The 22,917-nt window shown below is 38.1% G+C and overlaps 1 protein-coding gene across 1 annotated transcript; it reads left to right on the top strand.

Annotated features, from left to right (window-relative positions):
* The first annotated feature begins 217 nt into the window (after positions 1-217).
* On the top strand, positions 218-22,629 carry LOC112563338. Its single transcript, XM_025237241.1, has 23 exons — positions 218-350; positions 5,474-5,609; positions 5,745-5,821; positions 7,585-7,700; positions 7,889-8,122; positions 8,630-8,748; positions 8,881-8,981; positions 9,308-9,396; positions 9,920-10,035; positions 11,023-11,147; positions 12,334-12,426; positions 12,788-12,960; positions 13,262-13,357; positions 15,704-15,832; positions 16,540-16,686; positions 16,977-17,061; positions 17,781-17,893; positions 18,080-18,233; positions 18,826-18,975; positions 19,548-19,724; positions 19,944-20,150; positions 21,830-21,943; positions 22,402-22,629. The coding sequence occupies exons 1-23, from the start codon at positions 329-331 to the stop codon at positions 22,521-22,523; spliced, it is 2,895 nt and encodes a 964-aa protein (XP_025093026.1). The 5' UTR covers positions 218-328; the 3' UTR covers positions 22,524-22,629.
* Positions 22,630-22,917: the final 288 nt, after the last annotated feature.

A 22,917-nucleotide genomic window follows, 5' to 3' on the forward strand; every position in this document is an offset into this window, starting at 1 on the left:
ATTTCCTTTTTCTTCACATTTAGCACTAAATAAAGCTTGTGGTACCATGATGACTGCATGGCTAATTGTTTGTATAAATGCATAATTTAAAAGTACAATATCATGAACAAAACAAAGGAATATGCTTATTGCTTTAAATAATGCACACAAAGTGTTGCTCTTTAAGCACCACTTAAATGTGGTATTTATTCTTGTTTTAGCATGATGGTTGAGTGACAAGCAAGTGGTGAAGCACCAACAATGAATTTCAAAAATATTGTCAAAGACCAAAATATTTTAGTACCGAGCAGTTCAAGTGCTGAGATACCAAAGGATTGTCTTTCTGAGTATGGTTGACAAACCTGAAAAGGGTTAGTGAGGTTTGTGTTCGGTGGATAGTCTTATTGCATGTTGATGTTATACCCAGCCTGCAAGAACTCTTGGGTCCCTCATGGGACCTCTTCGGGAAGAAAGTTGGGTCCCTCTCGGGTTTTGGAAGCGGGACCCTAAGGGACCTCGTAGGGAATTCCACGGTTGCCATGTTTCCCACGAAAGACCCACCACCTTCCCACCAAAAAACCATTGCATACCCACCGATCGCCATGAGAAGTCGTGTTTTCCCATCAAAACTCCCACTCCCCTCTTGCTGCATTCCTCACCCTTTCTCACTTTTACTTACACTGGTACACAGGCTTGCACACCATGAAGAAACATTCAACAGCTTTTCAAATCTCGTTTCCTCACAACGCATAAATAGTAGGCAAGAGATATCATTAAACAATTTTATTATTTACACCAAAAAAACTATTTAGCAGTTTACATTATTTAAAGCATTAAAATTGTTTTTGAACATAAGCATTCATCCAATTATTTACATAAAAATTGCAGTCAATAATTTTTTACCCATGAAAGTTATTTTTGAAATAATTATTTATAACATAAAGTCAAACAATTTACATAAAAGATAGAAAAATATGACACCAAAAATCGATCCATGAGTGGTGGAATCCCTGTAGAAGAAAAGAAAAAAGTTACAATGCATTACATATTTTGATTTTGCTATGTAAGTAGAACTAACCTCTCACATAGATGAAAGCTTAACTCTTCCTTTATGCACTCAACACGGGTGGCCGATTTTGCCTGCTCACTTGTTACGCAGTATTTTACATTGGGCTTATGAATTGTTGTAATTTTTTTAGCCTTTACAGCTCGTGGTTTAAAAGAAAAAATTAATAAATATGATAGTTTAGGCCTTTATGAACACAATTATCTCCCTTACATGACGAAGGACGTACGTTTGAACGAAAGTCTCGCCGATATTCTACACTACCTGTCCTTTTCGATGGTACACATTGCGAACATCATGCATCTGAAACGTCGAATAAAAAAGAAAGAACATCCCAGAGGATATTCCTGCTTCAGATGAAGGAGAATTTGACCACGAATGGTGTAAAAATGGTTTTCATCTGCTCCGAATTTTTTGTTTGAAAATGTGTTAAAAAAAAAAAAAAAATTTTCCAAACTTCACATAATATACCTAATTTTGGTTGGATTATCATAAAAAGTGAGTTCACGAGCAAGATTACGGTAAAATTGTTCCACTTCTACACATTTTGATCTGTCATAATCAATTTAAATTTCTGTTCTATCTTGTTTAGTTATTTTTTAATAATTTTTTGAAAAAGGGTAAATTCATGCGTACAGGGGTTTGACCGCCTTTAGCCTTGTGTAAAGAAAGAGTTAAAGCTTTCATAAATCTACTAATTACTAGTGAGATTACAAGAACTTGAACAAGAGTGGAATAAAAAAGATTTTTAAACGGTAATGTCTTGATGGCCATTTGTGTGTATAAGAAGTTTTGGATAATATCTGAAAGTAACCAATTAATCTTTACTACAAAAAGTAAAGTAAATAGGCCTACTGAATAAATCCACGAAGAATAAAACAATGCTCACATTAATAATTTTAACTTGACAAACTCATTTTGTAATTCACTCACCATTAGATGGCATCACCCTTCGAATCATTCCTCAATCCATGTCTCTTGGACTGCAGCTGTGCACAAATAGAAATTGTAAGGTAGACTTAAATGCTATTGTACACAATAATAAATTTGTAAAATGTAGAGAAAATAATACTTAGATTCACTATTTTTTTTAAATTGTTCGGAAACTTGTCCTTTTAAGTTCATATTGACGTACACCTCAAAGAAATCAAAACCAAACAAAAAACTACACACCAATTAATATACTTCTCAGCTGAAGTGACTGAAACTTTTTCCCCTTTGGTTCCACTGAGCCAACTCTGAAGATAGCAGCCGTTTTAAAATTCTCCGTGCACGAGAGGTGCTGAACCTGTTAAAAAAAATCTTTAGTTGTTTCCACCATGTAAAATACTACATACAAATGCGAAATAAATTAATTCACTGGATTGGATATGTTTAAGATATAATGCTGAACCCTACTCCACTGATGAGGGATCAATGGTTGCATGATGAATATAGCTACAAACCAGACCCAGTCTCTTAAATAAACCCTAGTGGGACTTCAGAGAAAATAATGGCATTAAGTGACTCAAATCACCAAGTTAATTAACAGTTTAATCAAAGCTGTTCTTTATGAAAGTAGAACAATTTTAGTGGTCATAGTTAATAGACACACAGACTGCTCATTTTGACACATGAAAAGCAAGTGACAGAATTATTTTATAAATAAAATCTATGCATATAAAATACTACATTATTTTGTACTTCATAAAATGTGTATTATTTTTAATGCAAATATTACACTGACCACACATTCTTGTCAGGAGAGTTAACCTGTAAGCCGATGCTATGCCTGCCGTTTGTTAAATGGTTTATCAAGACTGTAAAGCAAACATACATATTAATGATATATTAGCTAAAGCTAAAGGTAACATTTAAAAAGGTGTCTAGTACTAACACATTATACTTAAATGACATACCACTTTGTTCTAATTCCTTTCTCATCAGCTCCTCTTTCCCCATATTTTGAAGAAGCAGGGTGACCTGATTCAGTTTGTGAACTACATTCTGTAGTGTTTTGCTCTGCTCATCAACTTTGCTGAGAACTCTGTTCAAAAATGTATTTGAAATCAAAATATTACTTTTAGTCTTAAAAGTAATGACAAAACAAACTATGGATGCAAGTCTATTGGACAATTTTTTAATTAACAGAAAATGTTTAGATGGATATAATAAGGATGTGCATGTAGACCATAAAAACACAAACCTGTGCTTGTATAGTGATCCTGATGAAATCATAGAGGGGAGACAAAATAAACTTACTGGTAAAATTCACTGAGCCAGACCTAGTCAGTGTGATCTGCAATTAAAGATTGTTATAATTAGTTCTTTTTGTAAATCATGTAAAATAAACTGAAAAAAATGGCATGCAGCATTTTTAAAGACAAAGAAAATATATGTGATCAGATAAGTGATTGTTAGAAAAAATGACAGACTTTGACAAAGTTCATTGCATAGCATTGGATTTAATACATTTTGTTTTAATTTTCAAAGTGTATAAGTACAAAAATAATTCTTTCTTTTGCTTTGCATTAATTTCCAAAATTTTAGTTGTTCAGAAAGCAATGTGATTGTCTTGTTGCTTTCCCTAGAATGCACCAAGACGGACACAAACGTTTGGTAATCGCCGCACGCTGTTATTGAGAAAGCAGACGACGAATTTCAAGCATGACTCAATGAGTTCATGTCATAGATTTCAACTTCGAAGTTAATCATCAATGATACGAGAGATTGTGTGTGTGTACTTTACCTCTTGACTAGTTGATTTGAACCCATCATGCACTGTCCTCTTGCTTTGCCAATCGTATTCGCGCTCAACATTTCGTTTCTGTAATTAGTAAATACGTGCAATTAGTAGGCAAGAGATACGATTAAGCAATTTGATTATTTACAACAAGAAGGATATGGTTAAACCATTTAAATTATTTACAGCACATATAGAAGACAGCGTCATGTAAAAGCGAGTTGCCAGTGGATGTATGTGAGAACCTGCCGGTACAACACGTGAACATTTCACAAAAAGCACTACAATACTTATATATGATCATAAATTATTCATGACTATCCACTGTTATAAAGTATAGTTGTTTTAATGGCATCTTTCACTTAACTTTATTAAGACTTACTTCAGAAATCGGCGGTGTTCACTTGAAGATGGACGTACAGTTCAAAATGTCTGCGTGCCGGTCAAAGCTGAACCGGACGATGTGACCTCTGATTAACCCTACACGCGGCGATGGCGAAAGAGGGGGGAGGGTAACAGCGGTGAAGGATGCGACACGATCACGTGGCTACCAAATCGAGAGCGGCTGAAGAAAAAAGCGCGATGGACGCGTCCGTTTAGGATCGAATTACACGCTTCCCATCCCAAAGTCTCACTTCCCTATAGGGGCCGTTCAAACACCCAAAGCCCATGCACGCTGGGTACCAGCAACAAAATGGGAAGGGGGACTGTAATTTTTTTGCATCTACTCAATTTTGTTAATGGCTCCAGCTGCTTTCTATCACTGATCGAGATCCATTTTTTAAGAGTCTGTAGACAGGCTAAATATGTTTTTATTATTTGACAAATGATATTTGAAGTTCAGACAAAACGAAAATTTTGAATTCTAGAGTCAACAGTTATCTGTTGTGCTGCATTTTTGTCATTTTGCAGATTTGTAACAATGCGTAGAAGTGGAGGAAAAAGAAGTGTTTATTTAGGTAGTGTTTGTACTTTTAGAAGAAACTCTTGTGCAGAAAAGACCGGCAGTTGATGGAAATAGAAAATTGCAGAAGAAAACACAAGTCAAACAATCCTGTACAGCAACAATGCAACAAAAAGGCTAGGGCATACAATGTGAGCATCAAAAACACAACAAACTAATAAATATGCCATGTATATTTAGAACTGATATGATATCTACACCTTGCAACCCACTGAACTTTCCTAATACGTTGCTTACACAGGTATGATTCAGGATACTCGTAACCTCATACACTTTTGGTCAAACAGTGATATTAGTCCTGGTGTATGTAGCAGTATAGTTAATCCTCAGCTATCTTACCATCTGTGATATATATGTGCATTACAGTAGCTGAAATATTTCATGAAAATAAGTTAAATGTTTCATAATAAATAATCAAGATCACTCTCTGTTCTCCTCTTATAAATGCAAACACACACACAACCAGAGATCACAAATAAATTCTTTGGGAGAGGTTGACAGCCTACACACACTGACCCCTTCTTCAGGTTTCTGTGGTATTAGAATGCTTATCTCTTATAGATGTGTTTTAATTGTACCAAGGTCTCCTAAATGTTGAGATAGCTTTTTTCAGACTTGAGGATAAAAAGGTTGGTATCTGATTAACTTTGGCTCTTTCTTAATTCATGATGTTTGACGATAACTGTTGATGAAAGAGGGTTAATTTTACAGCGCATTAAAGGGCCAAACATGTATTTTTCAGTATTTCAGCGTGTGTCTTCTTTGAGTTTCTGCCAGCACCTCAGTCTAATATGGTTTGTGCTGTGGTTACAATGGGGCACTGACGGAGCTGTTGTCCATCTGTATGTCAGTCCTTCAGGCTCAGACAGTAATACTGGGTATGTAAGTGGCTTGATATGCATCAATTTATAACAAATGATTTCATTCCAAATGACATTTTGATTTTTCCTTATTGCTCCTGTTGTATTCTCTTAGCTTCAATAACTCTATATATATTTTTGTCTGTCATACAGTTTGCAATCCTCCACACCAGTAAAAAGTCTTCAACATGCTGTGGACCTCTTGCAGTCTAAGGATATTCAAGGAAATAGTGAGTAGAAGAATTTTTTTTAAGCATAATAATTCTACCTCTATATAATTAGCCCCAGTGACACAGCTTGTCTGTTTATAAACAAGTGCATGGCAGAACTGATGTTGTTCTCATGCATGCATGATGTTTTCTTAGAGATAGAAAGAAAGATCTGGAGGGTGATATATGCGGTTCCCCCATATGATACCCCTTATTGAATAGGCACACAACTCTCCTTGTCTACTCAAATCTCTTGTCAAAACTTTTGTTGTAAATGCTTCTTCCACATTCCATAAGTTATGCTTTGTCTGTTTACTGCATAATTAACATTCATACCTCACCAAGGCTTTTTTATCTCAACTCATAACTGACTTAATCTGTAATTCACCCAATCTGTTACAGTATGGTTTTAAAAAGACTTTCTGAAACAATCGTTTTTTAATATTTGAAATTACACTACCTACAATAGATTTTTAATAATTGTTCCCTTTTCATTAGGCTTCTCCATCTGGTGGCCTATCCATTCCTTGATATTAGTCAGCTACCATTTCTTTCAAATCAAGCATTCACAAGACAAAGATAAAAGCATATCCACATGTAGGGTAACCTTAGTGATCAATACCCCGTTTTAACAAACCTTTGCCTAAAGGTGCAGCATCACATTGAAATCCACAAATTACCTTTGACCTCAATAAGCTGAGACCCACACATTACTAAACTCTTTCAAGCACAAATTGGAGGCAAATTAACTGCCCTGAACATGATCGAATAGGTTGTGGAGACGCTTTCTGGTCACCTGAAAGATGTGACTGAGAAGGTTTCAGGGCATTCTATGGTGGAGAAACAGCACTGGGTCATGAAAGAAGCGCTTGACTTTTGTGACCAAAGGTTGGCCTTGAAGAGCAAGAAGAAGAATAACTCTTTATCAAATATTGAAAATTCCTTTGTTAGATCAGGAGGTCATACTCGTGCCAAAGAACAGGAGCCAAAGGCAATAAGCCGGACAATAAGCCTGATTAGTCACCGAAGTAAAGTTGTGTTGAAGGTGATACAGAACTACCTCACATGGATAGCAAAGGAGCAGGCCAGTCTCAGAGCCACATCTTGGTTGAAAGAAACCTTTAACATAATAAAGCTCTATACCATATCTTTATTGACTTTAAGAATGTGTTCGATATGGTTTGGCATGAGGAGATGTAGCATGTGATGTGGGAATTCAACATTGAAGAGGGTATCGTCTGAACCACTGTGTGCCAGCTCTGTGAGTCTGGTGCTGCTCATTGGGAAGGTGAGAGAGCACTTCTTTCCTATGACAGTATCGACATCGATCTGATGGCAGACAGCAGTAGTGAGTTGCAGGTTCTCTCAGACAATGCTTCCAGAGTCTGTTCCAAATCTCTTACTTAAAAAAAAAATTAACAAATGACTTTGTTTACAATGTGGCCACAAACGAGGTGGGTCCACAGGAACTTCTACTTGTAACCAGCAAGCTGCGGAAAATGGTTTGGTTTGGTCAGGTTGCTTGACATAACACACAACCCAAGACAATCCTCTAGTGACGTGTGAAAGAGGATGTCAATGGGTCAACACTAAATAAACACCTCTAAAGAAATAATGCTCCAACAATAAACATTACAAGAATGTCTTTAAGAAAGAAATTAGAACCCTTTTTAATGGAAATACATAATTTGTGAAAGCAACACTGTTGTAGAATATACATTAAGATTACTTTTGCAAATTTTCTTTTATGTACAGATGTGCTGTTTTCTTCTTTTGTCCTCAAGCAATTTTTGTGGAGCTTATGCAAGGTTATTATGACCTGACTTCAACCTTGACCTTTGCTCATGCCATAAATGGTACAGCAGTTTTTCGTGCTTTTCAAGGTCAGGAGGTACATTTGGTAAGTAGTAGCCTTCAGTTTGTATGATGCCTGATAAGAATAATGTCATCTAGATACACACACATACATGCATACACACACAAATGTATATGCATGCCTTCACCCTCCACACACACACACATGCAAAGAACTTGCAATAAAGGAAAAATCACACCTTTAATGAGCAATGCCTATATCATGTTTAACAGACAGGTGGAAGACATATCCTTAGTGATCATTTCAAGCATGTGACTGACACAAAAGTACAGCAGCGGCTGCATGAAGTGGTCCGTACCAAGGTCTTGGAACTGGACCTGACGGCTGTTGGAATCACCAATCTTGGATCACTGACCACTTATGGGATTCGCCGCTCAACATGGACTGCACCATTGGAACTCTTCATTAATGGCAAACCATTACGACTTGCCCAGTGGCCCAATGAAGTATATTTAACTCACTTGTGACTTAGTTTAAGAAATAAATGTCTTGGTATGTAACTCAGAAGACTTTTATTAAATTTTTAAATGAAACTTTTCAATATTTACAAGATAGCTCTTGAGCAGAAAGTTTTGAAAATTTGGATGTCAGCTGCTGGTCAGAGGCAGATGCTCGGGCTGTAATAAAATCAGATGGAATCAGTAGGATTATGTTGTACATGTATGTGTATGATGGGAGAGGGTGTGAATGCAGGCATATATGTGGTTTTCCCTGTCTGTATGCACATGACTACATGAGAAACAATGGCAGAGAGATTTTGTGCATAAACAAATAAGAAGAGGAACTGTTTTACAGAAATTCTGACAAAAAAGTGTTGCGTTTTCAGCATCACTATTTTTATATCGCTCTTTCAAATGCTTTTTTATTTTCACAAGACATTGAATAGTTTTAAGAAGTCATTTTTCCTCTTGCTCTTGGTCATCTCAAATATAGTGGGTTTGATGTTGACCCAGAAATTCATCAACATCTTATCCGTGCCTGATGGAGAGAAAGGTCGTCGTTTCACATATAATGCAGGTGGTAGAGATGTAGCCTGGACACAGGAGACTGAGCCATGGGTCTATGGTTGGTGGTAAGTCTTTGAAGTTTATTTTCTTTCAATTTCCTTGCCTGCCGTCATGTGCATATTTGTTTTGTTATTTCACTTTTTTAAGCAACTCAGATATCAGAAGATAAATGAAATCATTTCTGATCTCTAAATCAGGTACTGGAGCTGGGCAGATGAATCTTTGCCTGTAGCTCATGTGGATGCCCACAACCACACCATCACCCTTGCACAAGACAGCCAATTTGGAGTGCATGTTGGTGAGTGAGTGCAGCCTGTCAGCTGATGCTAGTTGCTGATGCTGGCCGAAATGAATGGTGCATCTTAGGTTATCCTTGAGACTTATATCTTGTCAGACACAATTAGTTGTGATGTCCATAAAGTCCAAGACTAAGATCTTGAGAGTTGATGGGAAATAAAGTTTGCAATAGTTTATAATTACAGGGCAGGTATAAACTGAATTGATAGTCAGACTGTGTGGGTACAGTGAGAGAGACAACTGTGTTGTTTAGGACACACGTACCCACCTTTACTCCTGCTGCTACCACCAACCAAACAACATTTGACTTTTTTCTACTTGTTGTAGGTCACTACATCCCTGGCTTTCCAACTGGAGGTAGTCAGCAGGGAGGCTACTTCCAGGTCATCAACATGCTGTCAGAACTTGATGAACCAGTGAGATGTTTTGGTCATTTACTAGATGACATGCCCATAATAGTATTACTGTTTATTACCTTTGCTTCTTAGCTGCTTTTATAGTTTCATTCTCTTTTACCAGATGACACAATCTGTACATACCTCTCCTTTTGTCCACATGGATGGTTATGACAGCTTGTATTAGAAAACGAATTAAATCTTTAACTGCCTTGTGGTGAACTCTAAAAGAGGGAAATGTTTTTACCCAACAATGGAACTGAGCTTAGTAGATTGTCCTTGATAAACATGGTCGCTGTGACCTGTGCCCAACGAATGATATTTCTATGGTGTTATTCTTGTAATTTGGTGAAAGACACAAAATTTGTTTCTTTTTTTTTCTGTCATAGTTTCATTTTTGAAAGTCACTGAAGGAATGGCATAATTATTATTAGAATATGAAATACTTGACAAAGTTAATACATTTCTGAAACGATTTTTCAATGATTAGATCTAGTTAAGAAATCCTCTCATGAAGTGTTTTTTGTGACAACATGATTTGTAGGGAGAGTACTATATAGACAGAACCAGCAAAAAACTGTACCTGTGGCCCAACACACCACTGCAAACACTGACATCATCAGATATTGTGTATGTCTCAATGTTATCAAGGTGCATAAGGTATGTTATATTGAAGATCCTGCATTTTGTATGTTTCATACTTTTTGTAAAAACAAACTTCAGAGTTTTTTGTTGCTCACAAATTGCTTCCATTTTCCTTTTCTTAATTTTAGAAAGGCAGAATCTGAAAGAAAATCTTCACTGAGGCTGTGAGGAAGTGGTCTTATACCATTTTCTTTTTTGTTCTCAGTAGACTAAAGTAACTTTCAGTGTGGCATACATGTTTGCAACCAAAAGCCTCCGTTTGCTTCTTCAACAACTTATCTACAAAGGATAAGAACCGTTTGGGTTGTGTAGTAAGAACACCCTCCACATTATCAGGGTAGATCAAACCATTTCTTAGCTCTTCTGGATCCAGCAGACAAATGTTGAATGATGCTACACTTATCTGGGATCATAAACGTGTCCTGTCAGGAGTTCTGTGGACTATCTTAATTGTGATCACTGATTCTGTATGCAGCACTAACAGGAAAAGGCTGCCTATCAGTTTTGAGACCAGATTCTGAATGCTTGTGTGTAATCAGTTGTGATTATTTGAGCCTGTGTTGATCTGTGTGGTGAGTATGAGTGTGCAATGGTCTAACTGGTACTGGTCTGTGTGGCTTAATTACTTTATAGCTATACAGTTTTCTCCTACGTACGTCAATCTGTATCTCATGGCTGCTAATTTGTAGGACAAATACTGCCATGTTGTTTAATCACCTATATTAGATTCTAAGTTATATAAATTCATATTAGACTATTGTATTTATTTTTCTTCACTAATAAATAGACTGACTTCTAAGGCAGCTATACTGAACGCAGATTTTTATTGTATCTGTGTAAATTTAGCTACCAGTACGTCATATACACTTGTTGATTGTATATTAAGTTTTACACTGGCTTCTGTGATTTTTCTAGCAAGATGCTGGAATGGTAAGTCAGAAAAAGTGTTGTGTGCATCTTGCATTTCATTATTTGATCATTATTTCATTTTTCCTTTTGAAGAATAGAAAGTGTTGCTCAGAAGCTGAACTTTGAAGACTTTACTGTGGAGAATTGCCGTCAACATGGAGTGAGCATTGCAAGTGGTCATGACATAACCTTCAAGAATATGGAAATCAAAAACACAGGTATTACACAGTGTAAAATTGCATTATTCAGAAAAAATATATATGGAAAAAAAGAATTAGGAACTGCAGGTTCTGATGAAAGTGTGTGGTATACATTGAGCATCCTTAATAGAATTATGTTGTAAAATGCTGGATGGTGTTTATGTTATCTTTGCTAAGTAAAGAATTTAACATGTAAACTGCTACTTGCAATACTAAAAACATTTTCAAAATGCACCTGTTTATTTTTAGCTAACAACTTATTGTGGCCTGTCATTATACAGCCTCACCATGCAGTAGTTATGTGTTCTTTCTTTCAAGACTAGACAAATGACCTGTATGTGAGCTCTCCTCGGTACTGCTAAACTAGTATTATTATTATTGTCTCTTTTTAAGGGAAGAAATGAATAACAGACACTACAGCTAAAAAATACCAGTCAAGCAGAACTAGTGCAAGCATATGCATGCAGAGCAAAGTGTACCTCAAATAATCCATGATGTGCTCACACACATAAATATCCAGTTCTGAACCACTCAGTCAATCTTGGTGAACACCATGCATATAGTCAGTACAAAGTGTTTCCCGATTTATTTATGATGGCCGAAGGATGTAATGGCTGGGCATTACAACCATCTGTTATCGAGATCAAAACAGCAAATTTCTCCTAAGCTAAGTATCTCCCTTGCCAAATACATATACTAGAATGTCCTTATACTCAAAGATGACAGCTTAACTGCGAATCCTCTAGCAGCAAGAACACGTTCTGACTGTTATCCTGACTATTGCTAGCAAACATACAGATCACAAAATTTGTTTCCTGGCACCACAATCTCCTCATGTATCATCACAATGTAACTTTTCACAGGTTCTAATGACAGACAAGTTGAGGACAAATTTATAGGAAAAGATGTGAATGTGACTATTGAGGTTTTTAAGTTATACCTTGAGATCTTTGGGGTTTTTTTGGGGGTTCATATGCTATTCACTGTGAAAAAGATTTTGTCATTGAGTCTCTGTGTTGACTTCAGAGATCTTTGGCTGGTTTCTTTTAGGTTCATGCAGTATTGACTGTAGTTAAGTACAGTGTAGTTCATACACTATTAACTGTATTTGAGCAAAGTGTAGTAAAGGTAAGCCTTGAAGTCATTGTTTTTAAGGTTCATATGCAATGAACTGTGATGGAGCCTTGAGATCTTTATCTTTTAGGTTCATATGCCATTAACTGTGAAGGAGATTGTCGTCGAGTCTCTGTTCTGGCTTCAGAGATCCATGATACCTGTGGTGGAGTCCTCATAAAAGGTGAGTATGCAGACTGAAAACAAATTCATTAAAATATATTAACAGTGCAATTAATTTGTTTAATGAGAGAGCTTTTAAATACAGAATTATTCCTCCCCCCAAAAAATCCCCTCAGAAACTTGATACCTACAGTGGATATTTGGTTCATTCATTGCTCCAGATTTGTTCATAGATTTTCTTTATTTTTTTACTTCTAAAACTTTACTTTATCTATTGTATGGAATGCTAGCAGTGCAAGTGATGCTCAGTAGTCTTTTGTTTTCCCACACCTTTAGTTGCATGATAACACCTGTAATTTTTCCATCTTGTTCTAAATGAATACAAGTGTACAACTCAGGACTCTATTAAATAAATGATCCAGGTGGAGATCCTAAAACACTGACCTCCTCAGAGGTCTTGTTGCAAGACAATCATGTGTGGGACTTTAGTCGGACAGCGGCTATACCCTGTAATGCTTTTGAGATAGGTGGCATTCATGTAACAGTGAGTCATAACTACATTCACCATGGGCAGTACACAGGGATCTTGTGGACAGTGAGTTCTTTATAAATGTTCATGTACGTCTGGTTGTGTTTATATTCTCGCATACTTGTTGATCTTTATGAATACACATCATCTTGGTATTCAGCTAAATTTGCTAAAAACAAGATAATTTGCACTTGCAATAACATTCAACATGTTATATTCAAGTTTAGTATATAGCTGTTAAAATCATATTCACTTACACTTACTCACACTGAGTTACAAATGTGATTCTCTAGTTCAAATATGAAGACATATGTAGAGCATCTTACCAGTGTATTATGCTATTTTTAAAAAATAAATTTGTTTTCAGGGTAATGATCATGTAATTGAGTACAACCATGTTCATCATATGTGCTGGAATTCCAGTGACTGTGGAGCCATCCACAGTACTCTAGACTGGACTTGGGTACGTTAATATTCTTATTAAATTTAATTTAAATTTTATCTTATGACGTGTCTGATTTAAAGCTTATCTTCATTACTGCATCATAATTGTAAGCAGAAGTTTTTTTTTTTTTTTTTTTAGGCCCTTTCACCCCTCCTGGGGCATAGGCCATCGACTACAGTCTCTGTTGTCGATGTGGTAGCATGGATTTTTTTACGGGGTGGGGGTGCTTAGCCGGGCTTGGGACCGTCCTTGGCGGAGGCGCAGCCCTGTAAACAGATGCCACGTGCAGAGAAAGAACAGCAATGCCCGATAGGGCAGCCAACCTTAACAGTAACCGTTGGCGCCACCGGCCACTGTAAGCAGAAGTGAATCAAGTTCGATAGATGTCAAAGGGTCGAGCTCTAAAGACTGCCTGCAAGAATGAGCACAAATAATACTCGATTGTAAACAAACTGCTGTATAATCGCCAATAGTAACCACAAACCTATAAACTTTGTTTGTTTGTTTTTTATGCCGTGCTAGCAACTATGGCTATATAACGGCAAACAGTAGTTGTAACTTTAAAAAGTGTAGAACATTAAAATTTTCCCTACACCAGGGACAAACAGGTGGCGGTTCACCTCATAAGAGCTGTCATTGCGTGGCATAGTTGTGTCCTATCTTTAATCTTGTAAGAACTACCTCCTCTCGTCTCGTAGGGCGGCAAGAAGGTAGGCGGTCGGAAAGGCAGGGAAGGGTGGCATATAACTTGTTTTGGCCCAGAGTGTCCCAGTGGCGTTGCCATAAGGACTAAATGTAGGCCAAAAATAAAGATTTGCAGTCTGACAAAATAAGCAATTGAAGTTTACCAGCGGACTGACATGCAGCCTTGGCAGCCTGGTCTGCTCGAACATTGCCTGGGATACCAGTGTGGCCAGGAGCCCAAATAAAAACAATGTCCTTATTTTGCTGATAGAGTGCTGCATGAATTTTATGAATCTGGACCACAAGGGGGTGATCAGAATCATTTGAAATGAGGGCTTGAAGTCCAGAAAGAGAGTGAAATAATCAAAAGTTGTGTTCCAAAGAGCGGTGAGCATGCTGCAAGGCAAGCAAGATGGCATGAAGTTCTGCTGTGAAAATAGAACATTTGTCTGCCAGTCAGACTGAAACAGCCCGTTGTGGTTGGCAGGATGGAACTGCTGCTGCAGCGACTGGCCCCCCACTTGAGATTTTGGAGCCATCTGTAAATACAGAGCAGAATTCAGGATAATCAGAAATAAGTTCATAAAAGTGTTGGAGGTAGATGGGGTCACTAGTGTTCCCTTTTTTAAAGGCTGTAAGATCAAAACGGATCTCTGAAATAGGAAGGGTCCAAGGAGGAGTTGTTAGCAGTGAGAGAGGTTCTACACTTCTACCTGTTGAATATCTACTCTGGCAGCTTGTAGGTGAGGTGCTATTCGGATTGATAGAGGTTTTCGCTCCTTGGTATGGATGGCATACAGGGCAGCACGCTGAGGTCTGAAGACAGCGCGATACGCAGGGTTTCCAGGATGAGCTTTTAAACGACAGACATAGGATAGCATGAGTTTCAGACAACGGAGAGAAAATGGGGGCTCACCAGCTTCTGCATACAAACTTTGTACAGGAGTGGTGCAAAAGGAACCCAAACAGATGCGGAGCCCTTGGTGATGAATAGGATCGAGAATTTTGAGGTAGGACTCTCGAGCAGAGCCATAGATGATGGATCCATAGTCTAGCTTGGAGAGGATCAGGGCACGATACGGACACAGCAGGACCATGCAATCCGCCTCCCAGCTGACATGGCCAACTACTCTAAGAATATCTAAGGTTAATGGCATGAAAGGCGTAGAGATTTAATATGAGATAGAAAGGACAGTTTACGATCAAAGATGACCCCAAGGAATTTTACTTCCTGGACCACTTTGAGTACCGTGCCGTTGACAGAAATAGATGAGTTTGGAAACATATCTCTCATTTTGCAAAAGTGAATGCATACTGACTTCGTAGGATAAAATATGAAGCCGTTTTCTGTCACCCACCTTTGTACAGCATTTACGCACAGCTGGAGCCGGCTTTCGAGGCATGGTAGGGAACGGCCCACAAACCTATAAACCAATAAAGCACTAACAGTTTTGACTGCAGCGTATTTATCATTGGCATAAAGTTAACTTAGGTGACTAGAGTAAAAGCTGATAGTCTAGAGATATTGACAGCTTTTGGTAAAACCTCTCTCTCTCTCATTCTCTCAGAATTGTTTTCTGCAGGAATTTCTTTAATGTGCACACACACACACATGGCTTGTTGTAATGTTGCTAAATCTTGATGTTGTCTGATGTACAGTTATGTTTTTATGTGCTGCAGCGTGGAAACATAATTCGTAAAAACCACATTCACCACACCCTTCGTTACTTCCCTGGAGCTGATGTCCGAGGCATCATGTTGGACGATGAATACTCCAGTGTTCTGATAGAAGGCAACGTCTTTTATGATGTAAAAGTATTGTATTATTTTGAATGAGATGGTGATGACTCAGCATTTAGGAAGTCCTGTATTGGGCTTTGTTGTTTTTATTAAAAATTTTTTTATCCTGATTAACTTCCTATACAGGCTGTGTTTTCTGTAGACAGTTTTAATGATGAGTTATGCATAATGCTCAAACTATTTAGTTAATATAGTGTATATTATTCACATTATGTATATTACCTGGTTGGTGTACTGACGATGACATGCTGATGGACAGGATGTTAGACTGATGGACTGATAGACTAAAAATGAATTGATGATAACAATGATCAGTTAATTGATGAGGATTGATGATGGTGAATATTTTTAGGAAAACGTTTTTATTACAAGCAATATCTTGATAATTAGAAACATTCCAACTTAGTGTTATGATTGCACTGTATTTGTAGTGTTTTGATGATGATCATTATTTTTCATTTTTAATGAAATCTAAATATTGTGATGATACTAATTTAATACTTATGATTACAAAGTATTTTGGTAATGAGAACTATTTTGGTGATGATAATAAGACAGACTATATAGTGTGACTGCTGTTCTGTTTGCATTATGAATTGTGCCTGCATTCATGTGTGTTCTAGCACATGTATGTTCAAATGTGAACATGTTCTTTCAGTTAACGACAGTTTAATATGTGCTGAAATGCTTATGTGTTATTTGTGATACTATTACAGAATGAAGTGCACGCAAACATTGGAGGCGGCCGTGATAACATCATACGACAAAATGTTATGTACAATGCCACTAAATCCTCTATTCAGGTGGATGGAAGGGGACTTGGTTCAACTGGTCATGGAGTCTACTTGACCCAGAAACTGCAGGTGAAACTAGGACCATGTGCTTATATCTCTGAAATGATTGTTCACATTTTAAAAAAAAGGATTATTTATCCTTTGCTATTAGCTTTCCTTTGATCTCAGGAACACAGATCCTTGCATAGCTTGTTTCAGGAATTTTACTGCAGATCTGTATATACATATATGTGAGCACAAATTGTGTGTGTGTGTGTGTGTGTTTCCTTATGTGGCATGAACAGGGCACCTGTAATGCAACACACTCTGGATAAAATGTAAAAAAGTTTGCCCAAACTTTTTTTATTTCTATTCAACAGAGAAGCTTCTTCAACACAACACTGTGGAAGTCTAGATACCCAGAACTGGCTGCTATTCTCCTAAAACATCCTTCTGCTCCTGAAGGTTTCTTATTATTAATAGTAATCATCATCATGATGCAGTGAATTTATATAGCACCATATTTCCATCAGGCTCATGGCACTTTACTCAAAAATGTCAAAACAGGGATGAACACAACAAACATAGAATGTCATATGAGCAATCCATGAAAAGCAATGCCAATCCAAGGATGTAATAGTTTTAAGACCTTTGAATGTTTTTCTTCCTTCATGGGTTGCAAAACCAAACACTTTTAGTGACAAAAAAGATCAAAAACTGGAATAATCTTCAGGAGAAAATAGTAACAGAATATAACTGTATACCCCATATAGGCAAGGTCACCAAGACCAATTTAATAATAGCAAAAAATGTCAAATGCAGTAGTTTCTCCCCGAATTTTCTCATGTGATCTACTATATTAACATCTGGTGAACTGAATTCATTTTTATCATATCCCATGGCTTTAACATACCTTAAGCCATGGCATGTGCTTTGTACACACAGTCCAGTATTTGAGAAGTGGACATCACTGTCTTCAGTTCTTGATCTCATACAACAACAACAATGACAATGACAACAAACAACAACAACAACAACACCACAGATGAATATTTGGGGGTGGAAGAGGGAAAGGAATATAAGTTTTTCGTAAGTCCTATCTATTAGTTATAAAGAAAACAATAATAAACCAATAACTCATATTAAATGGCTGAATGTAATTCATTGGATACACAAACCAACAGGTAACCAAATCTACGACAACATTTTCTACAACCCACGTGGAATTGAAAGGATACATTACTCTGGAAGCAACCTTGAGAGAAAAGATTACTTTGATGTTCACAATAACTTCAGGGTATGGATTAGTTTATTTTCCTATTTTGCAGCTTACATGCAAACAGGCTTAAGATATTAACAATTGTTCATGTCTTTTGTTTCCAGCTGAGATCTGGCAATGATGAAAAATACTCAGTTGAGATAAGGAATATTATTTACATTGCACTTCATAACTGAGAAAGATAACCAATCTTGTCCTGTGTAGGCATACAGCCCTGGCGACTTCTGGTCTCCCAAAGATGCTGACTTCCGACTACGTTGTAATGCTGTTCAGTGGGCTGATGAAGAACAGTTTCCCAGTCCAGTGTCAGTGGATGATGTGGGTCCTCAGGTTCCCACTGGTCCCAACTATCTCAGGGGTATGAGTGTCTCTTGTATTTGGCACACACTGGTTAATTATAAATATGTAATTACAATTGATCAATCTGTTACCTCACAGCTTTGTCCAGGTAGCTCACCTCCAAGTTATTCTAGTCTCATTCAGTCGCCTATTTACTTCCTAGCCAACATCGAATACAGAAACTTTGTTAAATTCCAGCTTATTTATTCCATTAAATTACCTGGTGAGATGACACGAATAAGTGTTCAATTAAGTAATGAAAGATTACTAGTAACATTTAAAGATTATGGTATATATCTATGTAAAAATATTTTTGACCAGCCCATCTGGTGTTGGTGCCTGTCTACAGTCTTTTTGACTCACCTCTGACCTATGTATGCCACTGTCAGTGCAACCACCACGTTTATGTCAGTTTTCTCGGCTTCTTTTCTACCCGTGACACAGAAAAGCAATTAAGTAGTATTTGTATTGACATCAGACTCCAGTAATAATCTTGTTGCCAATTGTTCTTTGCTGCTTTCAGTATTTCAAAATAAAATCTGTTGATTTGTTTGTAAAAGACTAGCTGTACCTTAGTATATTATGTACCACATTGCGGTTTAACGTTTTAGCTCGCAGACATCCAGCCAGTGCCAGAACCACCGCAGTTCCTGTTGCCTGTGACTCTAGCACTGTAGTCCCAGCAACCACTGCCCCCCGTGGGTCCTACATGCCTGATGGTTCCAGTCCAAACACCTTGTATCCTAATATTCCTAAAGAAGGTAAAATGTCGGACGACAACCTACACTTGAGCCAGTCTAGAAATAAAATGGCACACTGAAAATCTGATTCACTTGGCAATACCCAAAATTTAATGAAACCATGACTTTTGCTTGCAATCATTCGCTAATTTCATGGAATTCACAAAGATCGCAAAATATAACCTTATTGGATACAAGATGGAATGTTTTAGCTGAAATGAGTCATAAACTTTAAAACAATGTACAGCGTCCTGTAAGCTAGAAACTAAAGATGCTATACCCAGGGCTGTAGAGGTGGGAGGGATTAACAAAAGTGAATCACAACATTGACATTATTAATTTTTTATTGATATTCTAAGGCTGCTTCCCAATGCATGTGGGCTAGCTGCCTTGACGCGATATAACCTTAGTTGTTGGCTCGGTGTAAAACACTAATTCCACCTCCCTTTCTTAATGCATATACTCGTGATGAATTAATAAAGATAATTTATTTGCAGCATGGGTAATGAAGACAATAAACATTTCACACAGTATACTAAACAAAAATGAGAAACATTTAAGCATTGAGGGTGTCCTATTTAACTTTGGTGCAGGCTGCTGGTTTGTAGTGGACCACTGCCCCAAAGCCCCTGCTGCAGAAGGAACACACAAGGACGATATTGGGACTCAAGCCGGCACAGAGGAGGGGTGTCTGGCACGGGCCGCCCAACAGTGGCGCTACTGTGGATCCAGTCCAACTGGTCAGGTGGTCGCTGTCTACGGACCTACAGGTATGCAAAAGATCATGTTTGTAGCTCTTAGAAATGGAAGATACATCAGTAAAGTTAATGCATACACACACCCACATAAAAGTTTGCGAGTCAATGAGTTTATGTAGAGAAGAGTAACGTGTGCACAGCTGGTACTGAAGCGAGTAAAACAGACTTTCATCCTTCAGAATAGCAATTTGGTGTTTGTCGTAAGATTAGCACGAATGTTTCTGATGAAAGGTGCGATGACAGTAGCTGGAGATGGCTGTTTTTCCGCTGAGTATGGATGTCGGACACAAAACCCAGGCTTCCACCGGGACACGTGGGCTGAACAGCACCAGAACGCTTCCCACGACGAGGCGGCCTGCTTGGCACGTGCAGCCGCACAGTGGACTTTCTGCGGCTCGCATGCTGATCGCCCTATCACCAGCATTTACAGGCCCACAGGTGGGAACCATGCTTACCATCTCCTGGCATGCGCACTGAAAACATCAAATGAAGCTAGGAACATCAGCTCATCAATCACTGATCGTGTATTGTACACCTGACCACTAAATGATGGTCCGTTATAACAATTGTATGGTAATGGGTATTTCATGTCAACCCATGTTCTTAGGTACGTATTTCTTCAGAAGATTTCTTGGAGTTGCGATGTTTATGCCTTCTTATCCTGTCACCAGAACAACCATACATGGTTACCAGATTTTTAGTTACTGTTCTGCAAACTAGTGGAACTCTCTTTCCTTCTACAGTGATACCTCGGTTCTCGAACATAATTCGTTCCGGGAGGACGGTCGAGAACCAAATTGTTCGAGAACCGAAGCAATGAAACCCATAGGAAATAATGGAAACTGGATTAATTCGTTCCAAGCCCCAGAAAATGCCTATTTACTGGCCTAATTTGTATATAATATGTAGAAAAACATGAGTCTCAACAAGAAATAAGAAATAAAAGTGTATTTATTAAAAATAATAATAATAAAATAAATCAAATGTACTGTACAGTACAGTAAATTGTGTTTCATTTACTGTACCTGTACCAAACTTTATGGCAGGAGGGAATGAATGTGGAGGGAGGAGGGAAGGGGGATAGTTATTGTTTTGAAGGGGAGTCCTCTTCAATAAAAACAGAGGGTAACTGCTCTTCGGGTGTTTCTGTTCTCTGTATCTTTTTCTGAGGAGAATCAGAATCTTGCTCTGCAGTTGCTTGTCTGATTTCTTTAAGGAAAAATTTGCTGTTTTTTTCTCCTTTGCAAAATTTTGCGGAAAGTGGACATAACATTGTCATTAAAAATGTTAACTGCTCTATTTGCTACCACTTTATCAGGGTGATGTTGTTCAACAAAATTTGCGATTTCTGCCCATTTTGCACACATTTCGTGACTCTCTCCACAAATACGTGACTCTCTCTCTCTGCACTCACACTGATGACGCAAGCAAGGCGCGCTGGGCTGAATGAACGCCATTCAGCTCAACTCGGCTCATCTCGGACTTTCGGATGTTCGAGTTCCAAATATTTGTTCGGATTGCAAGACAAAATTTTCTCGAATTTCCTGGTCGAATACCGATTTGGTCGAAAGTCAAGGCGTTCGAGAACCGAGGTATCACTGTATATCCAATATCCACTCACTATCGAATCCTTTAAACGTGCGAAAAAAGTCACATCTGTGACACCAGTCAACATAGTTGTCAATACTTCGAATTATAGTCAGTTGACCAGTCCACCTGCTCATCTTTCTCTGCAGATTTATGACCCTCTTCAGTTTTCATCCTTACTGTTTGTTCCGTGATTTTTCTTTCTGTCTTCAATGTTTGTCTCTTACTACTTGTCTACATAATTACGTCCTTCTTATTTTGTCCATATTATCATGATCATGATCATCATCATTATTTTAGCAAAAGTGGGATATTTTCTTGTGAATACCGTGGTTACATATATCTGGTTCTTGTGATCTATTCCGTTGTTGTAAATTTTGTATCGTGAATACTGTATACTGTATACTGACTGCCCTATATAATAGTCTAGATTGTCTTCCATCTAGTTTAGCAGCGTGAATTTTGTTCTCTGAAAGTCTGGATGCTATGTATCAACGTGTCTGTTGTATGTGGATCTTGTGAACGTGCAGGTCACTTCAGAACAGCAGGCGCAGGCTGTTGGATCAAGATCCTATCTTGTCCAGCTGACCACACTCTTCAGGGATACTTTTATGATGCCTGGGGGGCCACTAACCTTGCAACAGGTGAGTGAAACAACATGCTGCATCCGCCTAGAACAGGTACTCCGTGACCTCTCGGTCGTTGGCAATGAGATAATCGACCTCGCTTATTTCATGAGCCAGCACTTGATGTCTGCTCTCCCTCGCTGACTTTCCTTTCTCAGAATGTTTTAAGGTGTCAGATATCCATTTAACAGCTGGGTAAACAGATAGCAAACCGGCTAATATGCACATGACTGGTCGCTAACATTAAAGTTTTAACTACTTTTTGACTGTTTCAAACATGAAAGGCCTCATCGGTATTCTACAGACTGGTCAAGTGTCCGATGAACACAGGTAGCTTGGTCGACTTGGTCAAGCATGTTAAGGTTTCAAAATCCATCACAGTCGTGAGTGTGATTACGCGCTGTGTACATCACATGTTTATTATTTACCACCTTGACTAAAGTCTTGCAATGTCTGTAGACAATTTTAAATTTCAGATCACGATCGTGATGAATGTCTTGATCGGGCAGACCGATTTTGGAAGCAGTGTGGTTCTCATGACAACGCTCCAGTCACAGCGTTTTACCGGCCGTCTGGTGCCAGCCGCACTGTGCCGTGATGGGCACGTCACTCAAGCGAGACAACAACAGTTGGAAACGTCACTTTGTTGTTTAAAAATAATCACCTTATTCTGTTCCGTAAATTAAAAATTGGGTTGTCCTGTTGGCTGCTTGTTTTTTTTCACGCCGAATTAGCAGGTGAGGGCGTATCATGATGAATTAGTTGAACCTTGTAAACAGGTATGTCCTAATGACAAAGCTTCTCACATCAGAGAGTTCACTGAACGAGGGAGGCGGTTGAGATAGCGAGTATGAGAGTGGGCAGCAACGCAAGGCTTCTTCATGTTGCTGACATGAGACGAGGTAGTGTAAACAATCAACAAGCCAGACAAATCTCACTAGTGTAGCCGGACTAACCACATCCATCGCTAAGGCCAACACCGCGGCCCCTAG

This window comes from Pomacea canaliculata, linkage group LG4 (assembly GCF_003073045.1).
Source record: "Pomacea canaliculata isolate SZHN2017 linkage group LG4, ASM307304v1, whole genome shotgun sequence".
Lineage (NCBI taxonomy): Eukaryota > Metazoa > Mollusca > Gastropoda > Architaenioglossa > Ampullariidae > Pomacea > Pomacea canaliculata.